The sequence below is a fragment of the Sander vitreus genome, unplaced genomic scaffold, assembly GCF_031162955.1.
Source record: "Sander vitreus isolate 19-12246 unplaced genomic scaffold, sanVit1 ctg548_0, whole genome shotgun sequence".
Lineage (NCBI taxonomy): Eukaryota > Metazoa > Chordata > Actinopteri > Perciformes > Percidae > Sander > Sander vitreus.
Window position 1 is genome coordinate 4,633 of NW_027595647.1, and position 22,868 is coordinate 27,500.

Here is a 22,868-nt window from a genome sequence, read left to right on the forward strand (position 1 = left end):
GTGCAGGGAAAGTCCATGTGGGCCCATCTAGCACCGCGGTGATTAATAGGGTATATGAATATGTTATGTAACATGTGGAGGGGTACTCCTTCTTTTCCTGGGTTTCCTGCAGGAAATCACCTGCTGACGTCACCGCCTATCACCTGCAGTAAGGGTAAGGTAAAGTTGGGGGGGCAGAGCCTCAGAGGAGAGGAGGGGAGGGGAGGGGAGAGGAGGGAAGGGCGGCGGCGGTTTCCAGTTGTAACATTCCACTTCCTGTTGACGGCCAGTGTCTGGGAGGGGCGCGCGCTCACGGTGAGTGTCCGACTTGGACGGTTTTCTGTTTCTGGCTGTTTCTCTCCGCCGCAGCTGTTTCCGGGTGTCTCGCGCTGTGTTCTGCTCTAGACGCGGAAATAAAGTTAAGTGTGGCGGCCAGACGTCCTGAAGACGACCAAAAAGAACCTATTATTGACCGTGGAGCGGGGTGGCGTCACACACCGGACCCGGGTCGCAGGTGGTGGTGGGCTGCAGACTTCAGATCAACAAGGTTAGTCAGTTACAGACCCGAGGCATCTGTGAAGTCTGGTACAGAAAGCACCGAGGTGAAGTTAGTTTAATGTTTGACATTCGTCGGTTTTCGCGGATGTTACCTTCAGTAGGTCCGTGTCAGTACTTCAGTCTCCCCCAGTTTCAGGGTATGTTGGAGAGCTTATTTAGACAGACGTTTCACAGTTTTAGTTAACTCCAAATCACCAAAAATGACGACGCAGTTTAGCGCTCAAAGAACTGAAGGTCTGTCCAACGCGCCCGTCACTGTAGAGGTAGTTAAGGACATAAGGAATCTCAAACCACTTCCGTTAAAGAAAGTTACAGCCCTTAAACGTTTCACACTTGTAAGTTAGTAGAAACTTTTAAAATAGCCTAGAAAATATACAGCAAATAATGGTTTGTGCACATTTCAAGATGGTAATTTTCTCATTTCTGAATATATTGACATGAAATCACCTCTTATATGTTCAGGGCTCTCAGGTTTTGAAGACAGGCAAGAGTGACATTTTCTCCGTCAGGGGGTCAAAGAGGGGGGGCGGGTTGGACGGATCGCGGGAATGGGGGGGTTTCTTATTATTAGTGTCTTTGTTGTTATTAATAATTGCTCAGACTTGCAGAAGAAAATATTTGACACATGGCACTGACAATTCAACCAAATCCAAAGTATTTATTCCATTTCCACATGGTGACTAATGATGGGGGGGGGGGCGGTTCATTTTTAATTTTGAGCATTAAACCCTTCATTTCCTGCATTCTGGTGAATTATTATGCACTTATTTCTGCATTTTTCTGAATCAATTTATGCTGGAAATATCTTTATGTAACGGGAAACATAGATTACAATCCAAATATGAAACATAATGGAATATATTACAATAAGGCTCTCAGGCATTCTGTATTGCTTTCATCTATGTATTCTCCTTTGGATCGACTTGTCTAATTGTATCTGAGTCAGCACACATGTAGCCTAGCATCAGTTACTCCTCCCTCCTCTTTGGCATCTTTTGTTGAGGAAGTAACCTCCTTAATGTGCATATGACAATTATTCACCTCAATGATACATTCATTCATTTTAATTTATTAATAAACCCCTGGACTGTATATTAAGTTTGAGCAAGATTTCTGCTCATGTTCAAAACTTTGTGCACATTCAAAATATAACTCATCCCATCTGTGTTCTCTGAGATTTGGAGGAGTTGTGATATTTTGAGGAAAAATAAAGTTATAATAGTCACTATATTTCAGAAAATAATCTACCTGCACCATAGTCTGCTGATACGGTAGATCTCAGACCGTCTGACAGACTCAGAGCCTCGTTTGGGTCTCTGGTCTCTGAATGAGACAGTTTAGGGAAGTGTCTGTATGCTGCTCTATGATTTTTTTTCATTGGTTGTTGCGTTAAACCTTACCCAGATACAATAGTGCTATTTTCTGATTGGCTATTGTGTAGCCCCTTTCTTTTTTTTTGATTGGCTGATAAGTGGCTGGTTTTTCTGCGTGAGAAATACGTGTGGCGGGAGTGCGTGACAAAAGACCGAAATGAGCCCTGTATGTTTCAGACATACTCTCACAACTTTCACAGCTGTTAGTTTGTGAAAACGTCTTTAGCAAATCCCTTAGCATCCTCAAAAGTGACCTATTGTCTATTACATGCATATTTAAAGGTTATTATTTCAACACGTTTCTCATTTCTGAATAGATTGACATCAAACCACCTGAAATATGTCTCAGACATCTTTTCATAACTTTCACAGCGGTTATTTTGAGTAAAAATGAAAACTTAATGATCTTGATCTAGATCTGATCCTGTTCCAAGGGAGTCGGGTGGACTTACTGTTTAACAGCCGGCCCGGTTTTTCATGTTTGCATATATCTAAATCAGATGGCTATGCCAATAATACAACATAAACATTAACATCCATGTTTCATAGGAATCTGACATGACCCTAAATATCAGTTTCTCTGTCTCTCTCTCTGCCTGTAGATCCTGGAACTCCTGAACCTGCAGACTGAACTGGACCAGAACCACCAGGACTATCAGAGACCCACAGAGAGCCACGGAGACATCAGAGACTTTCTGAGACATCAGAGACTGCGATGCAGATGTATGCGATGAACAGTAAAGCTGTGCCTGCCATCCTGCTGACTCTGCTGCTGATGGTGTGAGTTTATATACCACTTCTGGTTTACTTAAACTCTCCTGGTTTATTTGCATTTCTTTAAACCAATCCCAATGGTCCTGGGCGGCGCTGAGCTCCAGACGCAGCGACGGTGCCTCTGCTAAATAGTCTCAGGAAGGAACTGGTTTTGGGGGAACATTAGCCTCTTTCCGACCAAGTAGTTAGAGGAACGTAGTTCTAGGAACAGTCCACTTCTAAACAGTTCTACTAACTACTACCCCCCCCAAAAAAAAACCATTCCATTTGCATTCACACCGGCCAAGTGGCCGTAGGAACTGGTGGGAGGGGTAAGGGAGTGACCTTTTGTGATGATAACACAATTGTTATCATCACAAACAATTTCACAAGAATGTCAACCGGTGTGATTTAAGATGGCCGTGAACACAAAAGGCCGTGTGCATGACTTAGAAGTTGGACCAATCAATGTAGACCTAGGTCACCAAGGGTTCCTATACGGGAAAGGGAAAATGGAAAAGACCCTGCCCTGAAGTAGGAGCTGAAAGAGTTACAGGTACTGTGGTCAGAGGAACTTAATAATCCCCAAATTGGTCCAGTCGGAACACGAGAAAAGAACTAGGAACGTTATGTTCTAGGAACTGAAAAAATATATTCTTTATAAACCTCCCAGTTAGAGAGGAAATGATCTAACATATTCTTATTAAAACCTCCCAGTTAGAGAGGAAATGATCTAACATATTCTTATTAAAACCTCCCAGTTAGAGAGGAAATGATCTAACATATTCTTATTAAAACCTCCCAGTTAGAGAGGAAATGATCTAACATATTCTTATTAAAACCTCCCAGTTAGAGAGGAAATGATCTAACATATTCTTATTAAAACCTCCCAGTTAGAGAGGAAATGATCTAACATATTCTTATTAAAACCTCCCAGTTAGAGAGGAAATGATCTAACATATTCTTATTAAAACCTCCCAGTTAGAGAGGAAATGATCTATCATATTCTTATTAAAACCTCCCAGTTAGAGAGGAAATGATCTATCATATTCTTTATAAAACCTCCCAGTTAGAGAGGAAATGATCTAACATATTCTTATTAAAACCTCCCAGTTAGAGAGGAAATGATCTATCATATTCTTTATAAACCTCCCAGTTAGAGAGGAAATGATCTAACATATTCTTATTAAAACCTCCCAGTTAGAGAGGAAATGATCTAACATATTCTTTATGAAACCTCCCAGTTAGAGAGGAAATGATCTATCATATTCTTATTAAAACCTCCCAGTTAGAGAGGAAATGATCTATCATATTCTTATTAAAACCTCCCAGTTAGAGAGGAAATGATCTAACATATTCTTATTCAAACCTCCCAGTTAGAGAGGAAATGATCTAACATATTCTTTATAAACCTCCCAGTTAGAGAGGAAATGATCTAACATATTCTTTTATAAACCTCCCAGTTAGAGAGGAAATGATCTAACATATTCTTTATAAAACCTCCCAGTTAGAGAGGAAATGATCTATCATATTCTTATAAAACCTCCCAGTTAGAGAGGAAATGATCTAACATATTCTTATGAAACCTCCCAGTTAGAGAGGAAATGATCTAACATATTCTTTATAAACCTCCCAGTTAGAGAGGAAATGATCTAACATATTCTTTATAAACCTCCCAGTTAGAGAGAAAATGATCTATCATATTCTTATTAAAACCTCCCAGTTAGAGAGGAAATGATCTAACATATTCTTTATAAACCTCCCAGTTAGAGAGGAAATGATCTAACATATTCTTTATAAACCTCCCAGTTAGAGAAGAAATGTCCTAAACATATTCTTCATAATTGAAGATTGATATTTTCAGCGTGTAGCTCGCTAGCTACAAGGTATTTTCCTGAAAAGAAAGGAGAGATTTGAGAAGAGAAACACGCAGAGAGAGGAAGGTGTTGATCCAGACTGGTCAAACTGTTCAAAAGCGTTCAGGGTGAAATCCCAGCTGATCACACAGGAAGTGAGTGTGGAGTTTGTTAGCGTTGACATGGAGCCACGTTAGCATGGGTTAGCATGTATTGTAGGGTTTCTGTTGTAGTATGTCAGCAGTGTGAAGCTATAGAAACATCCAGAACGCTGTAGTGCAGGATCTGCCTTCATGTTGAGTCTCCGTGCAGCTTTAGTGTCCAACGTGAAGCGCCATGGCTCCACCAAGAAAATATTCACATCTAACAAGTTGACCTGAAAACATTCAGTAAATATGATCTGATCACTTCTTATGGATTATTAATGTTAATGATTTGTTGTGTTTCTCTTTGAACCCACAGAGTTCTGTACTACTACCTGACCCAGTCCAGGTAACAGACACAGACACACACACAGACAGACAGACACACAGACACACAGACAGACAGACAGACAGACAGAGACACACAGACAGACAGATAAAGACACATACACCCAGTCACACACACATATACCCAGTCACACACACAGACACATACATACACATACATACACATACATACACACACACACACACACACACACACACACACACACACACACACAGACATACACACAGACACTCCCTAGGAACTGGTTGGTACTGTAATCTGAGGTATGTGAGAAACATTCTGGAGAAACTTGACAGGTGTTGAGAACACCAACAACACAATAGACAAGACGCTATGGACGTGTTTGGCCTCTTTATTGAAATGGTAATGTCAGTTCAATATGCAAACTGGACTGCTACAGTGTGGTAAGATCCTGCAGCCTGCAGGGCGTGGTCCATTACAGGTCAATGTTTGAAGAAGGCAGGTTAGGGTTTACTTATACTGAACAAACAGCTGCACCCAGTCTCACACACACACACACACACACACACACACACACACACACACACACACACACACACACAGACAGACAGAGACACACACAGAGAGACACACACACACAGACACAGACGGAGACACACACACACACACACACAGACGGAGAGACACACACACACACACACACACACACACACACACAGACAGACAGAGACACACAGACAGACAGACAGAGACACACATATACCCAGTCACACACACAGACACACACATACATACAGACACACATATACACACACACACACACACACACACACACACACACACACACACACACACACACACACACACACACAGACACAGACACACAGACGGACACACACACACACACACAGACGGAGAGACACAGACAGACACACACACACAGACAGAGATACACACACCCAGTCACACAGACAGACAGACACACACACACACACACAGAGACACACACAGACAGAGACACACACACACCCAGTCTCACACACACAAAGTGAGGCTTCATCTCCATGAAAGTTGCTGAAGGTAGAAGGAGGAAGTAGCTGTTAGGGTTGTGAGACTGAAATCTGGAAGGAGGAGAATCAGAAAACTAGTCCAGCTGTGTTACCATGGGATACCATGGATGAGTTACAGCTGTTCTCAGCCTCACCTCTGACCTATCAACGACTTGATGTTGTCTACACTTCCCCTTTGTGTGTTAACGTCTTGGTGTGTCTGTCTGTCTGTCTGTCTGTCTGTCTGTCTGTCTGTCTGTCTGTGAGAGTAGCAGAGTCATCGTGTCACCATGTCCTACCAGCTGTTGGACTTCCGAACCAAAGGACAGGTCAGTAACTGTGTCTGAGATTATCAGACACGTTATACATCTTTAAAACGTCAACTAACTAACTGACCCTGACCTTTTCCACACACACACACACACACACACACACACACACACAGACCGAAGCACAGTCAGAGTGTGACTGCAGAGTGAGCCCCACATTGGGCACCTTTAGTCCAAAGAGTTGAGCTGCAGCTTCAAGAACTTCTCCGTGAACTATTGTTGTGTTCCTGTCAGAAAACAGCGGGAAATGTTTCCTTTTCACAGTGACAGCTGGAGAGTAATACACAGAGAAGAACTATAACTTCTAACACAAAGCTGATTGGTTTATGGGTTCTTAAATCTGAAGACAAGTCATGATATGATCTTTTACTATCTGTTTATACAGCAGTAGGAGTTATAGTTGGTCATAAAGCCACTAACAATCTTCAGATCTGATTATAGTCTGCTATAAACACTTAAAGACCTGTTTTATATAGAACTACAATCTGCTGACACCTGGTGGCTGCTGGGAGGAACAACAACCAGTCAGCTGACACCAAAGCAGTGGCGTAGGCAGAAATAGTATTTTGGGCGGGCCGGTACAAAAGTGAGTGGGCCATTTTCAAAAAGACGAAGTAGCAAAAAGAACAAACTGAAAAAACAGCAACGATTTTACCTTCCAACATACTGCATTACAACGGCAATAGCAGTACTGTCTACAACATGCTCAACCAACAAAGCTCAGTCTAAAAAGTTTGTACACAACAATATATACAAAAACCTGTCGATTTTTAACCTATTCAGGCTAGAATATATTTGCACCGGCAGAACCAGCAGCATTGGCTCTGCACAGCACTGTTATAAAATGAACCATTTTATAGCACAAAGTGGCAACTAAACTTGAACCCACACAGCAGAGGAGTTTACATACTGCATGACATAGAACAGCCTACATCAGACAGAAATCACACATGTAACATACCCTATCTGTATGCTTCAGGACTATGGTCAGACCGTCAGCAGCAAATGGCTACCAGCAGTAAAAGAAAATCAAATAATGAAAACCTCCAGCCAAACATTGTTTGAATTATGAAAGATATAATGAAAAGTGGCCAGCAAGACACCAAATCTTAGACAGTGTATGGAGTCCACGACAGTGACAGGATCAAAGAAAACTAAAAACTACGTCACTCACAGATAAGTTATTTTCTTATTTAATGTGGGCAAAAGACAAACGCCTTTCAGCTAGAAGCCATGATCAGTGTTCACCATTTCTTACTAAATAGGAAGGTTACTAGGTTAGGTTACTTAATTAATAACACAAGAAGCGTGAAACACATTTCTGACTTAATGTTACCTCTGTGAGGGCCTCCTCTCTCTCTGATTGGCTGTCAGCTCTGCTGGGGAAATGTCTGCACATGCTGCAGAACAGCTCCTCCTTATTTTCACTGTATTCCATCCACCAAAACTGTCCATACCACTTTAAAGAGAAGCCATTGTTGTCGCGGTAACTTTAAACCGTACATTGCTTAACACATCCATGGTACACTGTCTAAAAAGCCAGCTAGCTAACGTTAGCTGCTGAAGGCAGCCCGGAGAGTCTGCCTGTTGTTACCGTAGCAACCACCTACGTTCCAAAGGCGTTTGATTCTATGGTTTAAACAGTTTTGTTTTAATCAGAAGAAAATACACATTAAACACACAACTAGCTAGTTCTTTTATTATTTCTTATTTTTTGCATACATTTGAATATTTTTCATAACAAAATGTATTTTGATCAAACTTGGCTGGACGGGCCAGTGAGTAAAGTGGGCAGGCCAGTGCCACCCTGGCCCATTATTGGCTACGCACCTGCACCAAAGTCAGCTGACCGCTGACACCTGGTGGCTGCTGGGAGGAACTACAACTCTCAATGAGTTACTCTGATACTAGAGGCCGAGTTACTCTGATACTAGAGGCCGAGTTACTCTGATACTGAAGAAAAGTTCTGCTGCCTCTTTTTTATGAAAACAAGTTTGAATATTTTAGAAAAAAAATGTTGGATAAAGAAACAAACTCATAAATCAGAAACAAATAATCAGGAACTAAATCATGAAATAAATATCTCGGTCTTCATTTGTTAATGTGTGTGTGTGTGTGTGTGTGTGTGTGTGTATGTAGAGTTCCTACTTATGTCATCCCTACTGGTTACGTGTTCCACCTGGAAACTCCTGACCAGTGAGTATCTTCATCACATTTACGGACAGACCGACATAGAGACAGACCTTTTGTAACCAAATAAAAACTGCAAGAAAACTAGAACTGAACTCTGAGTAGGTTAGCAATAGCTATAAATGCTGTGATGCTGTACATTGTCTTAGTAGTAGTCCCTATTCAAATAAACATGCTTTGACACACAGGAACCTGGCGGTCACTGCGCAGTGAGTACAAAACAATGGTTGTGCTAACGGTTAGCTAGTGGTTAGCAGGGGGAGCACGGTTTACACTGGCCAACTAGGACAGAACGACTGTGTCACAGTGGTGATGGCAGAGCTAATGGTGCTAGCAGTGTTAACAGCGTTCTGATGAGGAAACTGTTTGTGTTTCAGTCTGCAGTACAGCCAGCCGAGCATCGTGAAGGGGTGAGTGTCTCACTGTTTCCAAATCCTTTAATATCTTCTTGGCAAGTGATCACATGGTCAATATGCATATGTCGTCACATGATTAGTGTAAACAGGGAAAGTCACATGACGGACCAAACCTCACATCAAAAGTTGAACACAAATAAGGACAAAATAGCAGGAAACGAGTAGAAAACATTTATCCAAAACATCTTTATGCCTCTTAACGTTTCAGTTTAAACGACACACAGGTCAGATGCCACGTGGCGTTATTTAAAGCTATAGTGCGTAGTTTCTGTTGTCCCCATGAGGAGTTTTAAGTAATGACAACACTGTCGGCGCTTTCACATGATGCAAGCCTTCACCCCCACCCCCTCCTCCATACAGTTACTGGTAACTGAGGAGGACACGGACGATTAAAAAAAACATGACCGACTCTTCAGAAGAGATCATTATCTTCACTCGAGCTTTTCGGGAAAGTCGCCGGACGCCACAATCTCCTGAACATAGTCACACTGAGAAATCCAGAGAGAGTTGTGTGGAGCTGATAATCTTAATTAGCTTGGTAGCAACTCATTTGGTAATGGCTTGAATGTAACGGATGTTCAGTCATTTCAAAAAGTTACGCACTAAAGCTTTAAAGGACCCTGACGCCTAAAACACAAAAAGAGAGCGTTAAAGAAAGGAGAGTCAAGATCCCCATTTCAGGCAGGGTGTCACACAGCTGTCAGTGTATAAATGCTTCCCTGTTGTTGCTGTTTGCTGTTGATGTGACTCTGTGTGAACGGTTCGACTGTGTGTGTGTGTTAACGGTGCGACTGTGTTAACGGTGCGACTCTGTGTGTTAACGGTCCGACTGTGTTAACGGTGCGACTCTGTGTGTTAACGGTGCGACTGTGTTAACGGTGCGACTCTGTGTGTTAACGGTGCGACTGTGTTAACGGTGCGACTCTGTGTGTTAACGGTGCGACTGTGTTAACGGTGCGACTGTGTGTGTGTGTTAACGGTGCGACTGTGTTAACGGTGCGACTGTGTGTGTGTGTACGGTGCGACTGTGTTAGCGGTGCGACTCTGTGTGTTAGCAGTGCGACTGTGTTAACGGTGCGACTGTGTGTGTGTGTGTTAACGGTGCGACTGTGTTAACGGTGCGACTGTGTTAACGGTGCGACTCTGTGTGTTAACGGTGCGACTGTTAACGGTGTGACTCTTTTAACGGTTTTGTTTGGCAGCCGTACGGACGTGGTGGCCGTGACTCCCTGGCTGGCTCCGATCGTCTGGGAGGGAACCTTTAACCCAGTTCTCCTCGACAGCATCTACAAGCAAAAGAAAATCAGCATTGCAGTCACCGTGTTCGCTGTCGGAAAGTAAGTATGACATCACAGCACCAAGGTTTCCCCGTGATCGATGTGATCCAGTATCCCTTTCTGGACCGGAAGTGATATTTCAGTTAACCCATATTGAAATATCTAAATCTCTCTTCAGTTGTACAACCGTTCTTAAATTTCTTCTCTTAAGTATCAAAAGTATATAAATCCCTTTCAGGTATCAAAAGTACATTTATATTAATAGGTAACCTTTATACAAAAAATACATTTCTAATTCAAGTTGTATGGAACCTACCTTAGTAACATTAACACTATTCTTAATATAATTGCATAAATTGCATGTAAAAATCTCCTCAAATTGTATTATTTTCCCATAACTTAAGCTACAGTGTTGTAATCTAGAGGCATTAAGACATGCGTGCTTATTTATCCTCCCTGCACTGGTAACAGTAGAAAGAATGCACTAAACATTAGCCTCTTTAAAGTTACATAAACTCCAGTTAAACAATTAAACTCACAACTTGTACATTCATTCAACAAAATACCCACAGCTAGCAATAGTGTTGAAAAGGAGCATTACTTTCCATAACCAATAGATAGAATCATTAGATAGATCACACCTCATTTCTAAATGCTTTGTAAAACATAGAAAGTACTCACTTTAGATGGGCTCACACAATATACTTAACTAACCAGTAGTAACTCATGAGTTAATCATGGAGTACATTATTGGTAAGTATTTGTAACAGATGTGTTAACACCTCAGCTATTAGTTTAGGCCTTTTTCTAAATCATAAAATTTTATTTAAGGCATGAACAAATGTAGGTGTAGATAGTCTGTTAATCATTAACTTCCTAGTTTTAACCGACCTTATACATTCCTGAGTACCTCGTTAATAATGGTAAAATTACTTCATTTACAAATGGTTAATGCATCATTTAGGAATTATTAAAAACATCAACTGATAAACATTTTACATGAGCTTACTATAGACCAACCATTTACTAACTGTGTTTACTAATGCTTTACTGATTAGAATGAATGTAGGAACTATGCTTTACAAATGATAAACAAAGAAATTACTAATAGTTTGTAGATAGTTTATAAAGGGAACATTATTTAATTTACCAATGGTTTTTGCAATACTTAAGTGTCAAACTTCTATTTATAAACTTATAATTATTGAGAGCCTTATTTACTATGAACAAACCATTTATGAGTGTGTATACAAATGCTTTATTTATGAGAATTAACATAGGAGCAATGCTTTACAAATGATGAACAAAGCATTTAGTAATAGTTTGCTATGAACTGGTTTATAATGGGAAAATGATTTCATTTATAAATGGTTTTCATTTTTTGTTAAGTATAAATCATGTACTTACAAACATTTTTCAAGATAGGCTTATTTACTATGAACAAACCATTCATAACTATGTGAACAAATGCTTTACTGATGATGAATTATGTATGAACAATAAATGAATAATGATTAACAAACCATTAACTAATAGGCTTGTTTATTATGAACAAACCATTTATAACTGTGTGAACAAATGCTTTACTAATGATGAACTATGTATGAACAATAAATACATAATAATGAACAAACCATTAACTAATAGATAACTAATGCTAACACATGATGAATTATGGATAGTTATTATAAAGTGCTACCGGAGGGTTTTAAAATAACTTCAACTTTGTCATTTCCCCGCAGTCTCTCTGACTGTACCGGCAAATCAACGCAACAACCCTACCTATGTTATGGGACTTATAGAAACAGAAACATCAGACAGTTTCTGCCTCTCTTCGGGGAGCAGGAGGGAAAATGGTCCTCAACAGTTGTGTTCTGGTTTCAGAAAAATGAGAACAATTGGAGAACAATTGATACAGAGAGAGAGAGTGTAAACAGGATGAATTTGTTTCCTCTGCAACTGTCATGTTTTTCCCAAACAATATTTAGGTGTTCTGTTATCTTGAACATTAGTTTATATTTCTGCTGTAAATGTAGCAATGTTGGGCTGAGCCCCGAATGTTTACAACCTCTTGCTCCGCCCCTGTTCCACGCCACCCTGAACGCAGCACTGTGGTTTCTAAGCCACCCTGAACGCAGGGTTGTGGTTTCCATGCCTCCTTGAACGCACGGCTGTGGTTTCCCCGCCGCCCTGACCGCAGCGCTCCTGTCTGACCTTTGACCCTTTTGCACAGGTACATCATGTTCCTGAAGAACTTCCTGGAGACAGCAGAGCAGCACTTCTTTGTCGGCTTCAACGTGCACGTTTACGTGTTCACCGATCGTCCAAAAGAGGTGCCCAAAGTCAACATGGCCGTTGGCAGACAGGTAAACTGAGTCCTGGTTCCTTTCCACGGTTGGTATCAAAACCTGGTGTCAATAGGATAATAATTCAGTCAAGGACAAAACAATAATAATCTCTTCTGCTGATCTGAACTTCAGCTGCAAAAAAGTTATTTTTATTCATTAATCTGCAGATTATTTTTGTGATTAATAGATTTGATTGTTGATAACAAAACATTTCAGAAAACATTGAAAAATGTCCTGGTTTTCAGAGTCCAAAGTGACATCTTTAAATGTCCTGTTTGTTTGACCAACAGTAGGGTTGGGTTCTGAAACTCTGTGCCAATATGGCCCGTCTCCTAAACGGCTACTAGACCCAATGACAACGCAGATTTCAGTGCCTCTTAACTTCCTGCGCTGCCCTCTGGTGGTCTGAAACGTTACAGGCAACAGAAGCATCGCTGCACGTGACACTAGCTAACGTTACACTTGGGGGCAGGTGGCAGTAAACAACCTCTCTTTAAAGCGTAACTCTCGCCAAAATGCAACCAAGGGTCTTTTTGAGAATGTACCCGAGTCAAACCTTAGGTTAAAAGCATAATTAGGACAGAAACGCCACTTTTAAGATTTACCGTATTCTTGTTTTTCAGTCAAATGGCCTTTTGAATCGCATCAAAATCTCTATTTTTAAAACACTAAGAAGGCTCAACATGAGACTTTGCTCCAAGTATCACCAGGGGCTCTACACCTTAACCAAAGCACTGACAACATTGGTTGTGTTCACAGAGTTTACTAAAAAAGGTTTTCAGTAACTCACTTTAGCAGTTGTTTCTGCTCGCTGCCATCTCGCCAGTCAAAAAGAGTCGATCATTGAGTAACGGGGAGGAGAGTCAACGTAACAGGGAGGAGAGTCAACGTAACGGGGAGGAGAGTCAACGTAACAGGGAGGAGAGTCAACGTAACAGGGAGGAGAGTCAACGTAACAGGGAGGAGAGTCAACGTAACGGGGAGGAGAGTCAACGTAACGGGGAGGAGAGTCAACGTAACGGGGAGGAGAGTAAAGATGGAAAGCTCCTAAAGTTTAGTTCCATATAAATGTAAGGATAATTAGTTGTTTTGTCGTTAGTGAAAAACAATATTGACCTTGTAGTTGAAAAAGGAGCCTCATATAAGAATGACATTTCCTCCTATGGAGTCTGTTCATTCACATTCGGAGATCAACACTTTTTGACTGACAAGATGGCTGCTGGAGCTGCTGCTCAACAACTGTTTCCGCTCGTTTCCGCTTAGTAAACTCTGAACACAACCAATGTTGTCAGTGCTTTGGTTAAGGTGTAGAGCCCTGGTGATACTTGGAGCAAAGTCTCATGTTGAGCCTTCTTAGTGTTTTAAAAATAGTGATTTTGACATTCACAAAAAGACCCTAGGTTGCATTTTGGCGAGAGTTACGCTTTAATGTCATTGACTGTCATTTTGTGCTCTTCTTTTTTTAAAGTCTTGGTTCAGGCACCGTTTAGGCACTGCCACTGTTTTTTAACAGTATCGTAAAAACCCAAACGGTCCCCAGCCTCTTCCTGTCCAGCTGGCCTCTCTAGCAGTTGTTCAGCTAGGGTTAGGGTTAGGAAAGTACTGCAAAGTAACTATAAGTCTTGCACTGTTTAACAATATTCATATTGTGTTTTATAATTGTTTTTCTACAAAAATATATTGTACGAACAAGTTTTAGATTGTGGGTTATTTATAATGTGATAGTTACTGAGTGTGACTGTTAGCTGGACTACTTGTTTTGGGGAAATGTGTGTGCGCGTGTGTGTGTGTGTACACGTATGTATGTGGGCGTGGATAAGTGTATTGCATATTTTAGATTTATTTATTTTGTTAGGACAATGCACATTAATCAACATTTCTGTAAATGCGCCAGTGTTAGCCAGACGGCTAATTTTCAACTGAAGTCCTAGTTACCCAGCATGCATGTCTATGGTGGGGAAAAAAACCAACCAAACGCACAACAAGGCCCTGTGTTGTTGTTCGGAGGTTTGATCCCCACTGCGTGTTCTTTTCCCGCTGCAGCTGACGGTGCGTTCAGTGCCCAGCTCGAAGCGTTGGCAGGAGATCTCTGCCCGAAGGATGGAGCTGATCCAGAAGCTGATAGAAGAGCAGCTCCGTAAAAATAGCGACTACATCTTCTGTCTGGACGTGGACTCGAAGTTCCACGACCGCTGGGGGGCCGAGTCGCTGGGCGGACTGGTCGCAGTCATACATCCAGGTCAGCCGTTTTTTGTATTTTTTTTTATTTCTTTTTCATATTTTATATTTTTTATGTTTCACATATTGTATACATTGATATTGTTGTTTTTATATACAGTTGCTTGCATAACTTTACACACTCATGCTAAAGTTGACTAAAAAGAGGAATAAAAAAACATCTTTTGAAAATTGATCTTAATGCCTTAATTAGAAATATTAGGAAAAATTCAACCTTTAAGGACACCAATTTTCTTCGTCGTGAATGAATAATGTATCGTAAATAAATAAATGTTCTTCCTTAAAATACAGGGGGCATAAGTCAGTACACCTCTATGTTAAATTCCCATAGAGGCAGGCAGACTTTTATTTTGAAAGGCCAGTTATTTCATGGATCCAGGATACTATGATCCTGATAAAGTTCCCTTGGCCCCCCACATCATCACATACCCTTCACCATACCCCCCCCCCATCATCACATACCCTTCACCATACCCCCCCATCATCACATACCCTTCACCATACCCCCCACATCATCACATACCCTTCACCATACCCCCCCCCCATCATCACATACCCTTCACCATACCCCCCCCATCATCACATACCCTTCACCATACCCCCCCACATCATCACATACCCTTCACCATACCCCCCCCCCATCATCACATACCCTTCACCATACCCCCCCCCCATCATCACATACCCTTCACCATACCCCCCCATCATCACATACCCTTCACCATACCCCCCCATCATCACATACCCTTCACCATACCCCCCCCCCATCATCACATACCCTTCACCATACACCCACATCATCACATACCCTTAACCATACACCCACATCATCACATACCCTTCACCATACCCCCACATCATCACATACCCTTCACCATACCCCCCCACATCATCACATACCCTTCACCATACCCCCCACATCATCACATACCCTTCACCATACCCCCCACATCATCACATACCCTTCACCATACCCCCCCATCATCACATACCCTTCACCATACCCCCACATCATCACATACCCTTCACCATACCCCCCACATCATCACATACCCTTCACCATACCTAGAGATTAACATGGTTGTATTTGTTAGTCTAATAGCTGGTTTGATTTGCATTGAGAGATGATTTTATGGAAAGTACCCCATGCCAATCATGAGATATGTGTAAAATTATGCAAGCCACTGTACGTTCTTTATAATTATTATTATTTTTTTTTTAAATGTTTACATTTGTGTTTGTTTTTTTTTTTTATATATAAATATATATATATATATATATCCATTTTATTGTGACTTGTATATTCAGGTTACTACCTGGACGATCGCGGCAAGTTCCCGTACGAGCGTCAGTCGGCGTCCAAAGCCTACGTGGCTCACGGCGAGGGCGACTTCTACTACTGCGGGGGTGCATTCGGAGGCATCCTGGAGGAAGTTTACCTGCTCGCCAACACCTGCCGCTCCAACTTCGAGGAGGACGCCAAGAATGGCATCGAGGCCGCCTGGCAGGAAGAGAGTCACCTCAACAGGTAGGACAGGTTCTATTATTCAGTTATAGCTTCATGTTATTATTTCATTTTTGAATGAGTACTGACTGTACTTCCTGTCTCCTTTGTGTTCAGGTACATGTGGATCAATAAACCCAGCAAGGTTTTGTCTCCGGAGTATCTTTGGCAGGACTTCAAACCCAGAAACCCCGAAGTTAAAACCGTCAGATTTTCTGGAGTTATCAAGAACTACGCTGATATCCGACCCAACGTCTGAGAGGCGGACCAAACCAAACTGAACCAGACTAAACTGGACCAAACCAAACCGGACTGAACCGACTGACACTCACAGAGGCTGTGTGACTTCGCTCTCCTTTATCTTTGCAAAGCAAGGTTTTGACACTTTTTTCCCGCATTTTTGTGTCGTGTATTGGTCAACACTACGAAGCAACCCCAGAGTTTTCAAACCAAATGTGGGCAGCAGTGTGGACGCCAGGGGTAAACCTTTTAAAGGGAAACTTTGGTCGCATCTGGACCAACATGTTTCTGGGTCTAAGTGTCTGATGGGAACAATTATCTCTGAGTTTGTTCCAGTGCTCGACACAGACACTAATCCACTGGCGATACCTAGCCCTATTTTAAAAGCCAGAGTTCACTTTGAAGCTCCCAGCTTTTCCTCCACTGTTGAAAACATGTTAGACAGGCGTATTTATTTAATATTTTGGATAGTTAGCATTAGCAGGATAGCTAGGATGCTAGTAATAATTTATGTCATTTGGCACATTGAAGAAACTTTACAAAGCTAAATATTTTAACTCTTTCCTATAAAAATCAAATGCATCCGCTCTCTTGCCTTGTGTGCGTACCGCGTCGTGGCGTTGTTTACCTGGCGGTAACTTTATCTGTTGATTTCTGTTTCACATCGCCGTGCTGAGGGCGCAGAGAAAGGGAAAACAGGCAGTCTGTGTCTATGTGCTGCTTCTCAACCTTTCACTCCAAAGCTCAGGCTGTCCATTTCCCTCCTGCGTTTCACCCGAAGCTTCTTTTCTCTTACATCTATCTTCTTACAGCCAATGCACTCTTAAACCACTCCTCCATCTGGCTGTATCCGAGGTTTATTCCTACCCTCTAATAGAAATGTTTTGCATAAGTTTTCATGCGATATCATACGAACCTATTCATGAGAATGTATTTTTATTTAATAAAAAGGTTGCTGTTTAAAACTGTTTTAGTTTCAGGCAGGAAAATACTTAACTTACCTCACTTACTTAAGGTGAGTAAAACATCAGGGATCGGCTTAAAATGAGTCACGGGAAACCAGTGTTCGAGACCGCACACAAGGCCACTTGTTGAAGGTCTCTCCCCCTCTCCCTGCCCCCCTTAACACACACTCTCAACGACAATGTAGGTGACAGAAGAAGACTCTGGCTGTCTGGCACTGGTCTGGTGTTGACTCGGTCTCAACCCCTCAAAGTCTCAGTCGTCAGATTTAATAATAATATATATAATCAGGACTACTACGGCCACTAGAGGGCGCCGCCACTACAAACCTAAATATAGGTCAGAATGATGCTTGAACAAACTGGGTGGGGGTTGGGGGGTTCAGGGGAGGACAGACTCAACTTGGCTTATTTAAACACTCCGGGTAAGAAAAGTTTCAGGTTAGGCTGTTTCCCTTGTTTCCAGTCTTTATGCTAAGCTAAGTAGCTGCTATTTTAAACTTTCCCTTTTAATTACTGTGAAGATGTTGGATGAACTCTGCAGGGCTCTTGTTGTTTTGTCTATAATTTGCCCAACATGATGATAATTCTTAATTTAAGGGCTGTCTGTCTTCCTCTCAGGTGTTTGTGTTCCATACTGAAATAAAATAATCCTTGGTTTCAGATTTCCAACTATTGATTCTGTTTCTGTAAAGTTGATAGAAATGAAGTCAAATGTTGTGATATGTGAAGGCATAACATTCAAACTAAATAATCAGAAACGTAGCAGTGTGGATGTAGCCTGAAACTCAGACATTTAGCTAAAGAAACCTTCAAATAATCTTCAAAAGAAAACGTAAAAACAGAAGAAGAAATATCTTCCCATATATTTGTACACCGACTTTTTGTATGTATGTGGCTTTTTTTTTTTTTTAACATTTTGGCCGTTTTTATTGTTGTGGCAGCTATTAAGGTTTTGTCCCTTAAAAGGGTTTTGATGCTTTTTTTGCATTATTGATGCAGACTGCAAAGCAACCCGCAGTATTTAAAGCCAAACTCTTTCCAAATGTCTGTGTTTTAGGGGCTGGGAAACAGCAGCAGAAGATATTCATTTCTAAACCAGCTCTGAAAACCAAGGTGTTTTGGTTTGAAAACCTGCTTTTTTAATGTAACCAAGTATTTGTAGCAAAGCAAGCTGCTTGGAAATGAGTTTGAGATTCAGCGAGAGATGATGATGCACATTGTGAGGACTCGTCTACGTTCTGGGTAGCGGCTCGTCAAAATCAAATGTTTTCATGTTGTTATTGGGGAGACACATGCAGACCTTATTAAAGAAACAGGATTATTATTACAAGGCTTTACTGTAGAAATGTTTAACACATCTGTTTTTCTGTGATTGTTTGACAGCGAGCAGGAAAGCTACATGTACATTAGTTTATTATAATGTATAATTAACTATACAGTAAAAGGAGCAGCTTTAGCCTCTACGGCTCATTTCCTGCTGTTGTCCCCGGCCAGCTGACAATGAGCATCCTAAAATACAATGGTTCCATTAAAATGAATCACATTACATCTATAATGACAGCAGGCCTGAGCAAAAAGGAGTAAGACATACAAACAAGCAGGCACAGATGATGACAAAGACTTTAAAGCAGTCCATGCAGACATGAGAGAGGAGACATGAGGAGACAAGAGGAGACAGGAGAGAGAGGAGACGAGAGAGAAGATGAGAGAGGAGAAGAGTCCCAGAGGACACATTAAGCACATACTAGACTAGACTATGTATGTATATGTGTGATAGTAGAGGACGGTGGGTTCCAGTTTGTATTGCAATAACAGAAAGAGATAACTGACCCAATGAACAGGATCAGAATGTGACCTGGTGGGCTCTGACTGTTATGTTGGCTTCTAAAGGAGTGTTAACGTGTACGGAGTAAGATGTGTGTGACTATATTCAAACAGAAATTAAATATCAGACGGATAAAGAAACAGGTGCAGAGAGGAAGCTTTGATCAGCTGCTTTTTCTCCGCTTTGTCGAGTCTGATTGGCTATTGTAGCTGCATCAGATAACTGTGTGTGTGTGTGTGTGTGTGTGGGGGGGGGGGGTTCTGAAAATCAGAAAAAGGAGAAACGGAAAAGAGGAAGTAATCACAAAGACAGGAAGTGTGTGTGGGAGAGCAGTCTAAAAATCAGCACATATAAGGTAAAACTTACACACACACACATACATACAGACCCACACACACAGACACACACACACACACACACACACATACAGACCCACACACACAGACACACATACACACAGACACACACACACACACACACACACACACACACACACACACACACATACAGACCCACAGACACAGACACACACACACACACACATACACATACAGACCCACACACACACAGACACACACACACACACACACACACACACACACACACACTACAGACCGACACACACAGACACACACACACACACACACACAAACAAATTAAAACAGACGTGTGTGTAGAGATAAAATCAAGGTGCCCTCGCACGCCCGTGTGTGTGTGTGTGTGTGTGTGTGTGTGTGTGTGTGTGTGTGTGTGTGTGTGTGTGTGTGTGTGTGTGGGCGTGTGTGGGCGGGCGGAGAGAGGGATATGATTTCATTTCAGGGTGCCTGAAGAATGAGAATGAGAGAGAGAGACACACACAGAAAGAGAGACACAGAGAGAGAGAGAGACACACACAGAGAGAGACACACACACACACACACAGAGAGAGAGAGAGAGAGAGACAGAAAGAGAGACAGAGAGAGAGAGAGAGAGAGAGAGAGAGAGAGAGAGAGAGAGAGAGAGAGATACAGAGAGAGAGAGAGAGAGAGAGAGAGAGAGAGAGAGAGAGAGAGAGAGAGAGAGAGAGAGAGAGAGAGAGAGAGAGGCAGAGCCGTCTGAGCGCGCTCAGATCAGATCAGATCAGTCGGTCGGTCGGTCGGTCGGTCGGTCGGCAGACGGAGCAGCAGTCAGACGGAGCTCAGCGGGAATCAAACCTGCGGAGAAACATTCAATTAATCTCCATGAAGAAGCAGCAGGTCCAGGTTTGACTCCTCTTCCTCTTCTTGTGTTGTCTTTCTGTTCAGACTGGGCTGTGTGTCTGTGATGTTTCTATGTTTCTTTGTCAGAAGCAGAAATATCAGCGTCCAAATCCTCTCCCAGTCCAGCTGCTGCAACACTAACACACTCAACAGCTGTTTTCATACATCAGACTTCATCTCCACCTGTCTGACAGGCACTTGTTGTTGTTGTTGTTGTTGTTGTCGTCCTCCCAGGTGTGTGTCTCCATGGCGACCTGTGCGTGTGTGCTGCTGAGTGTGTGCGTCAGTCTGTGCTCGGCGTTTAACCTCGACACGGCGTTCCCGCTGCTGAAGACAGGCGGAGACGGAAGTCTGTTTGGACTTTCTGTCGCTCTGCATCAAGACCTGCAGACAGACAGCTACCTGTGAGTCCACCTGTCTGTCTCTCTGTCTGTCTGTCTGTCTGAGTAATTTGCACCACCTACCAGCTATTGGCATCTCTACATTGACTTTGTACCCCTAGCGTTGGTGATTTCCTGTGAAACACGGACCCCACAGACACACTAAGAGATGGAGGCAGATCAGGTAACACACTAACTATCAGACCACCACACTTTAAGAAGATCATCTGAGTACAACCAGACATTTGACCTCCCAGAACCCGATGGGAGCTGCCTCCATCGTCTACTAAGTTTGTGTTGTTTGTGGAGATCATTCTGGCAGTGTGAGGCTATAAAACATGTCAATAATTACAGTTTTTTACAATCACTTTGCTACTAATTTCAGAACCTTGACGTCATTTTTCAAAACTCTAGACACAAAACTCAAAACGATCATCACTTGTAACAGGCTGTCCAATGTTCACAACATTGCATTGTGCATTCATATCTTTAAAGAAATCTTGCACAGTCATTGGTTCAAAAAACTAATTTATGGTGAAATACCATTGAAACGTTACTTTAGATCAGCCACACACAAGATACTCATAGTTTCACTGGGTCATCGTTCGTACAATCAGTACATATTGTAGTACAAAATAGGTGATACATGTTTCATTATGGTACTAATGGTAGGAATGGTACTTCCCTGTAAAAGTACTGCAGTAGTAGAGAGAATACTACAGACCAATGTGGTACGAGTATATATATATATACATACATATATATTACATACTCTGTGATTAATTAATCGAAATTAATCACATACATAATTAACGGTGCCTGAACTGATACTTTTTAAGAAAGTAAAAAAAGAAAAGAAATAAAAAGGTACTAAACAACAGTTGGTGACATTAAAGAACAGCTTGTTTATTGCTAAGGCCATATGGTCAACATTAAATGATTTAATAATAATGTATAACAATAACAATAACTTATTTCACTAGTAAATTGCTGTTGAACGACAAAAACAACCACCAGATGATAAAGGACATTTACAATAACTTCAAATGCACCATGAGGCTGTAGTTTACCAGTTTCATTGAACGCAGCGTCTGTGTTGTTTCTCCGACAGCAGCTGCAGATTGTTACATCCCGGTGTTGAATCCTCTACAGTAAAACACAGTCACACTTTACACCGTTTAGTGTTAGCTGTCAGCATTTAACCCTGTTTAATCCAGCTACTAGCTAGCGGTAGGCTAACGTTAGCTGCTGTTGAGTATAGTGTTAACTAGCTAGAGGTAGGCTAACGTTAGCTGCTGTTGAGTATAGTGTTAACTAGCTAGTGGTAGGCTAACCTTAGCTGCTGTTGAGTATAGTGTTAACTAGCTAGTGGTAGGCTAACCTTAGCTGCTGTCGAGTATAGTGTTAACTAGCTAGCGGTAGGCTAACCTTAGCTGCTGTTGAGTATAGTGTTAACTAGCTAGCGGTAGGCTAACCTTAGCTGCTGTTGAGTATAGTGTTAACTAGCTAGCGGTAGGCTAACCTTAGCTGCTGTCGAGTATCGTGTTAACTAGCTAGCGGTAGGCTAACCTTAGCTGCTGTCGAGTATAGTGTTAACTAGCAAGCGGTAGGCTAACCTTAGCTGCTGTCGAGTATAGTGTTAACTAGCTAGCGGTAGGCTAACCTTAGCTGCTGTTGAGTATAGTGTTAACTAGCTAGCGGTAGGCTAACGTTAGCTGCTGTTGAGTATAGTGTTAACTAGCTAGCGGTAGGCTAACGTTAGCTGCTGTTGAGTATAGTGTTAACTAGCTAGTGGTAGGCTAACGTTAGCTGCTGTTGAGTATAGTGTTAACTAGCTAGCAGTAGGCTAACCTTAGCTGCTGTTGAGTATAGTGTTAACTAGCGTCATGTGCAGCAG

At 41.8% G+C, this 22,868-nt stretch overlaps 2 protein-coding genes across 6 annotated transcripts in view; both read left to right on the forward strand.

The window, feature by feature from the left end:
* The first annotated feature begins 212 nt into the window (after nt 1–212).
* LOC144514357 (globoside alpha-1,3-N-acetylgalactosaminyltransferase 1-like) lies at nt 213–18,190 on the forward strand. 5 transcript variants are annotated; one of them, XM_078245495.1, is made up of 12 exons: nt 213–294; nt 2,513–2,690; nt 4,982–5,011; nt 6,294–6,350; nt 8,490–8,546; nt 8,729–8,749; nt 8,918–8,950; nt 10,159–10,293; nt 12,467–12,599; nt 14,625–14,820; nt 16,128–16,347; nt 16,441–18,190. In XM_078245495.1, exons 2-12 carry the CDS (start codon nt 2,626–2,628, stop codon nt 16,580–16,582), a joined length of 1,089 nt encoding a protein of 362 aa, XP_078101621.1. In that variant the 5' UTR covers nt 213–294; nt 2,513–2,625; the 3' UTR covers nt 16,583–18,190. The 5 variants fall into 5 exon arrangements, with proteins under 5 accessions (XP_078101621.1, XP_078101620.1, XP_078101622.1 ...); XM_078245494.1 differs by lacking the exon at nt 213–294 and adding an exon at nt 301–526; XM_078245496.1 differs by lacking the exons at nt 213–294; nt 8,729–8,749 and adding an exon at nt 301–526.
* Nucleotides 18,191–20,193: 2,003 nt separating this feature from the next.
* The window catches only part of LOC144514358 (integrin alpha-3-like), a gene marked incomplete at its 3' end in the record, with an annotated part of 8,559 nt that continues 5,884 nt past the window's right edge, over nt 20,194–22,868 (forward strand). The window contains exons 1-2 of the mRNA XM_078245500.1: nt 20,194–20,594; nt 20,826–20,995. Coding sequence (XP_078101626.1) covers nt 20,574–20,594; nt 20,826–20,995 — 191 coding nt within the window. The remainder of the gene's footprint in view (nt 20,595–20,825; nt 20,996–22,868) is intronic.

Bases quoted from the DNA above. Each gene is read 5' to 3' on its own strand.
- LOC144514357 (XM_078245495.1), top strand. From the start codon at position 2,626: ATGCAGATGTATGCGATGAACAGTAAAGCTGTGCCTGCCATCCTGCTG. The intron at 2,691-4,981 runs GTGAGTTTATAT...TTGAACCCACAG, and splicing joins CTGACTCTGCTGCTGATGGT to AGTTCTGTACTACTACCTGA. The intron at 8,951-10,158 runs GTGAGTGTCTCA...TTTGTTTGGCAG, and splicing joins CAGCCGAGCATCGTGAAGGG to CCGTACGGACGTGGTGGCCG.